The sequence below is a fragment of the Hydractinia symbiolongicarpus genome, chromosome 11, assembly GCF_029227915.1.
Source record: "Hydractinia symbiolongicarpus strain clone_291-10 chromosome 11, HSymV2.1, whole genome shotgun sequence".
Taxonomy (NCBI): Eukaryota; Metazoa; Cnidaria; class Hydrozoa; order Anthoathecata; family Hydractiniidae; genus Hydractinia; species Hydractinia symbiolongicarpus.
Window position 1 is genome coordinate 23,382,947 of NC_079885.1, and position 6,271 is coordinate 23,389,217.

The window sequence follows — 6,271 nt, forward strand, 5'->3', positions numbered from 1 at the left end:
AGAGAAATGTCAAATTAACAACTTGAGTATGGACACTGTTTCTAACATTTACCCGATTTGGTTAAGTGAGAAACATCCTAATCCTATGATTTATAATAATACATCTATTCCATTTGTCCATATATGTTTATTTCAATATACCAATCAAAAATCTTGAGAACTGATTAAGGTTTTAAAAAATACAAATAGGTTGATATGATGTAGGGGCTATCGATTTTCATTATTATATAACATATTTTGGCCATTAAAGGGGTGACAAAGTGTAAGGCAACAACAACAATAAAATCATCATTTAAATATTTCAAAGAATTAGTAACAAAAAGTACAAAAGAAATTCAACATACCATGTAAGTCACTTTTTTATTTTCAGCAAAGCTATAATGATATCTACTAGCAGTGTTAAATCTAATACAGCATTTGGACCACGCCTCTACAAACTTCCTGCTGTTAAAGAATGCTTGTATCATCCACAACTGCCAACATTTAGACGTATGGACATTGATACTGCAGCCCACAAACTTCCAGATGAACATTGTCGGACAACAACTAGGTGTAAAAATGGTAAGATGTGTTGCTTGTTGCAGTATTTTACAGATCTTCCGATGAAAAGTAGTAAAATGCAAATTGAATTTCCAAGTCAGTTTTCAAAAAAAGAAATAAGATGAAAAGTATCCAGATGACACAAAACTCTCTCCTCTATTAGGCTCCAAAGAGTATGTGAATTTAATTTTTTCGAACCTTTTTTGATGTTTAGATAATTTTAGAAGTGCTACAATCACACTTTATAGACCAGCTGAGAAACCACTTAACTGCACGGTAAGAAATTTGCCATTACATCTTTATAAATAAATACCGTAATGATCCAATTAAGCGCCCAGCATTTTTTAAGCACACCCCTCAAATAAGCGCCCAGGTAATTTTCTCAAAGTTCAATAAGCGTCCAGCACTTATTAATCGCCCCCTCGAATAAACGCCCACCTGATAAAAGGGGGCGCTTAATCGAAAACTACCTTTTTTACTACCTGTTTTTTAAAAATTACTGTTGTCTTTAATTTGTACAAAATTAGGAAAAATTCATAAGCGCCCAGCATTTTTTAAGCGGCCCCTCGATTAAGCGCCCATGAAAAATTCAATGTTTGGATCATCACGGTATATTATAATTGGGATATTTAACACCATTTTATTTTTTTAAAGAATTTTATGGAAAACAATGGCCCACTGTCAAGTCTTTCAAACAGGTGAGTTGATTCCAAGTAACAATGATATCTAGAATTTGACCTCATTTCAACCAAGCCAAATTTTGTCAGTGGTTTTACTATGTACATAATTTAGGTGAGTCCAAATCTAAAACGAGTCTATTTAAATATGTTATTATTTTGTCTGGGAAATTTCTGTATGATTTTTTTTTGCAGGACACATTATTTTATTATTTTTCGTTCGGATCTACTATGCTATCTTTAAATAATTTCCCATAACGCGACCGTCCCTACAAAATTTTACAGCAAAATTACAGTAGCAATATTATTTATATTCAAATGTGAAATAGATGAATTTCATTGCATATAGAATATGTAATGAAATCCATCTGTTAATAGACAAAACAACTTGTCCAAACAATGTTAACAACATTTACTAGTAAAATATACAGAATAGTGAATAAGGAATTCTGATTAATTTCCAAACTGCAGGCACATTCTCAAACCTTATTTCTGTTTCATTTTCTTCAACTGTCTTTATTTTTGCATCCACTTCTTCCTTAATCATTACGGTATTCACAATATTGTAAATATTATAACATTAAATTAAAATATGATGGTTAAATAAGATGGATTCCTAGCAACTTGACATGACACCTACGTTGTCTCAACATAAAAAAGATCAAGAGTTTTTTAGGTTCTATTGACCATTTCAGATACATAAGCGACTTTGCAATGCTTTAGAAAATCAATTTCTTGTTGGAAAAAGGCAGCAATTTCATTTTACCACTTCGTAAGTGGACATAAAGTTTCTGGTTTGCCATGAGATGGGTTTTTCCTTATTGTAATGTGTCAAGCACATCCATGTTGGTTTTTAGTCATATCATTCCACTGAATCAAAATGGACCATTGCTTGAATGTAATGAAGTTGCGAAAGCTGGTATGAAAATGTTGATACTTATATACACAATGCGGGATGTAAGGTAAATTTTTTATTGCATTTAGTGTGTAAGAATCTTCTTTTTATTGTAGATATTGAAGGGACGTTGCCATTTTCTGGTTATACTATGAGATATTTATCACCAGTTGTTACTGCTTCATGGAAGGTTTGTGCAGTCTTTTAGTCTATTTTTTCTACCCATGTTAAATTTTTGGTTACCTTTATAGACAGCAAATTTCTCAAAGAATTGCTTTGAGAAAAAAACCACATAGAATGTAACAGTAAAAAGGCTTAAGCATCTGTCAGGATTTTTTCCATTTGGTGCAAGACATAATCTCTGACCTTCTTAGTAGTGTTGTCCCAATGTGATGGCCATCTCATCAATATTAAACTTCCACTCCCAAATATACGATTTATTTTCTCAAACTTACCTGGGATGCCACACCTCCTCACATGTCCTCAATCCTCCTCAATTTTGAAAAGCATCCTTACATCTCCTCTAAAATTGTTTTTTTTAAAAACAACTTTCCCCTCAAATCTCTTTAATTTTAGTTTTACAATACTATATGGTAAAACACATAGAAATGCTACGTGGGTATGGCAAAAACATAATTTACCCACAACAATACCTTTAAAATCTCGTCAAATATTCTCAATTTCTATGGAAAATGTGAGAATACCCCTAAATCTCCTCACCTTTTTTTTTTACAAAAATACCGTCTCGTCTTCTTAAAACATGCTTAAAACTCTTATCAAAAATCATCAGATCTCCTCAAATTTATCTCTGTAAAAAAAAGGAACCATATGCTTACATAAAACATAAAAACAGGAAATTAGTATAGCGCAACGATAAATTCACAAGATAAAAAACCACACATAAATGATAGATACGTTATTGGGACACCTAAACAGTCGCACTGTTAAATATCAATTTCGTCGGTACTTCCTGTTTTATACGGTGCTTCCGAACTGACCTTTGGGTAATATAATAACAGTAAGGTTTTATAACAGGATATCAGTATAGCGCGACGCAAAATTCGTTAAAGGCCGCGGAGAACATGTTCATTAAGTTAAACTACTCAATTTGAAAATGCTGATCATGCATTCATATTTGCATATTCTTAGTTTGGACTATGATCAGAAACATGTAATTCATATTCTTTCGAATGATATTGTAGTACCACATGTCAATTTTTTTGCAGCTTCTGTTTTATTGACGCAGGAGGATACACCATGATTGGGTCCGTCGCGCAAAAGAAAACTTTCAAACTTTCACAGAAATGACAAAAATAAAAACGCTCTCGCCCCGTTATACTTAATTTAAATCTTTCATTTTTGATAAAAATTTGAAATAGACATGTAAAAAGATAGTAGTGAAGAATAAGAAATGTGTTTTCTTTTTTTTAATAGTTTCGATAACGATATTGGCGACGATGTTGACAATATATAAAACAAGTCATATGTGGTATATACCATTTTGATAGCAAAAAACCAAATTCATCTAAAAAATATTCAGAGCATAATACCGATACCCAGTTTATGTAGCATTGGGCAAAGTGATTGGGGGAGGTGAGGGAAATTCAGGAAATATATTTTTACCAACGGATAGTGAAGCATTTCCTGGACTGTTTTGCTGAATAGATATGACCATTTCTATTTAAAAGTTCGTTTATCGTCAAGCGCTGCTTTTAGCATTTCGTCAGTGGTATCGCTGCGTTTTGCTTTGAAAATTTATTTCCTTTTTTGTACAATGCGGATTCTGAGTTTGGTCTTCAATGAACTAAGCAAAGGTCACTTATCAAGGCAAATACAACTTCCACAGATGGTAATGAATAAGGCTTTATTATATACCTGTATCCTTCGTTTTCGGCATTTCCTTTTTAAAAATACAGAATGATGACGAACGAACTTTCAAATATATGCACCCAATCATACGGTACCCAAATCAATGGAATTTAGTTAATATAAAGAAGCATGAGTATTTTGTGCAAATTTGACTTTACTTGTTAAAGGTGCATTTCATATCGGAAAATCTTGTTTTTTTATATCTGCAAAACTAACTAACCTGACTTTTATGTCAGGTAAATTTGCTGAGTTCCACCTTTCAAGCTTTCCATTATAGCTACCACAACTTTTGTAGAGTTTGCATTTGCGATTGGAAATGATTGTATTACTAAAGACATTTACCATTTTATATTTAGTATTCTTTACGACAAGAACCTTTTATAGATCAGCACGGACAAAGACCTGTCCCGGCTAACATCTTGTAAGGATTGTTTGTTTGTCTGTTTTTGTTTGGTTTTTGTTTGTTTATTTGTGTGTTTGCTTGACTTCCTTCACCTGGTAGTATCCAGAAGACTGTTCTCCATATTGAACGGTTTCCTTACTTTATATCTCTAATCCTCTTTTCTCTGCTATTGTTAGAGGAGTATAATTTCCGTGAGATTTTTAAGCAACCCCCTTATAAGCAGGTTTAAAGCCTTGGCGTTTTAAGCACTTTCTTAAATTTTTATTTTTTGGAGAAATAACATGTTTGCAACAGCGTGGTTAAAAATCGTTGATTTATTTATTTTTTTATTTATTTCAGCAGCCGCCACAGAACTTTATCTCCTTCCTACAGGTAATACATCTACTATCTTGCTTTGATAAACTTTTAAGACGGGTATTTAATTTCGAAAAGTTTAAATTGTGCGTTGAATTGCAGGGGGGCCTTAAAAAAGGGTCGTTTATAAAAATCTTAAGAGAACAGAAATCATGGTAGCCAGTGTGTTCGCCAGAAATCTTAAGGCAGGACCGCCATAGCTTAAACCTTCTCATTACTAACTAGGGGATAGATAATTTTGAATTACTAGAGAGAGACTAGAAATTAGTAGTTAGGAGTGGAGGGAGGGAGGGATGTTCTTTAATTTATGACAGTTGAGTAAGCAGATTTTTATTAAACTATTTTACAAATTTTGTTTCAGTATTAGTTTTCAGAAGCTTCTTACGTAAGAAATGAAAATTTTCGGACGGAAAACTTTCGGATTTTTTTTGTCCAAAAGATTTTTCCGCCCGAAGTTTGTGTCTGCCGAAATTTTTTTGGCCGAATATTTTGTTTTTTCTACTTTTTACATTTGGCTGAGGCTCTATCTATAAAGTTGGATCATGAAGACCCTTTTTTAGATCTTGATTCAATATATGTACACTATAAATGCTTTTAGCCTTCTTTTTGTATCATTTCCCGTAATCATTACTTTTGAAATTTAATTTAAATTCGTTCAAAAGACTTACCCATACATTTTTTGACTTTATATATTTTGTCCGGAAATTTTCCCGCTGAAAATTTTAGCTCTTAATGTATGTATTTTTTCGTGTTATTCAGTTTTTTTTACCCTGTTTCTTTGTTTGATTAAGTTTGGCATTTTGTTTTTTACCTTGTTCCATGTCAAATTTGTTGTGATGCTAAAAATCACCCCTAAATTTGATGTGCGAGTGGAGGTGAAGGGTTGTTAAACTGCTAACTGTTTCTGATAACACAAAAACAAAATGTACTTGGTGAAAATACTCTAGCCATGTTTGAATGGTTTCTCCATGGAGTTTGATTGATCACATTAATATTGAAAAATAAACTTAGAACAAAAACCCGATTATCATCAATTGTCTTGTCTTGCTCATTTAGGCTCACTCCTTGGATTTATATTTTCTGTTCCAGGATACTTTTAAAACCCTATCGGAATGATCGGAACAAATAATATATTCTGTACATATATTATAAAAAAGTCAGAATTATAGCCCTTCACCCAGTAGACACATGACTACTACGACAGTTGGAGGGGGGGAGCTTTTACCTTGAACCCACGTATTACCCACGTGTTGGGAACGTGGTAGTATACAAACACAAAAAAGTGACTTTCTATCTGCGGGTTGTTGAATATACTGTATTTAGAAATGCAATATTTCATACTCTTTATAACTTGTTATTATTTTAGAGTTTCCACAGCTGCATGGCGACCCTAAAGGCTCCATATTTTTAATACATTTTGTATTAATTTTTTTATCCTAAATGTATTTTTTATAATTTTTTAATAACTAATTTATATTCAATGTATATACATGTGTGAATTCGTGAAAGAAGAAGTCAAACTTCTCCTAGCAA

The 6,271-nt window shown here is 32.5% G+C and overlaps 1 protein-coding gene across 1 annotated transcript; it reads left to right on the forward strand.

Moving 5' to 3' along the window:
- On the forward strand, nt 1-6,271 carry LOC130614538 (testis, prostate and placenta-expressed protein-like). The gene is made up of 8 exons (XM_057435964.1): nt 1-561; nt 755-816; nt 1,195-1,238; nt 2,075-2,136; nt 2,229-2,302; nt 4,338-4,402; nt 4,724-4,756; nt 6,105-6,271. The coding sequence occupies exons 1-8, from the start codon at nt 381-383 to the stop codon at nt 6,130-6,132; spliced, it is 549 nt and encodes a 182-aa protein (XP_057291947.1). The 5' UTR covers nt 1-380; the 3' UTR covers nt 6,133-6,271.

Coding starts and splice junctions, on each gene's coding strand:
- LOC130614538 (XM_057435964.1), top strand. CDS start 381: ATGATATCTACTAGCAGTGTTAAATCTAATACAGCATTTGGACCACGC. Junction 562..754: donor AACAACTAGGTGTAAAAATG/GTAAGATGTGTT, acceptor TTTGATGTTTAG/ATAATTTTAGAAGTGCTACA. Junction 1,239..2,074: donor CTGTCAAGTCTTTCAAACAG/GTGAGTTGATTC, acceptor GTTGGTTTTTAG/TCATATCATTCCACTGAATC.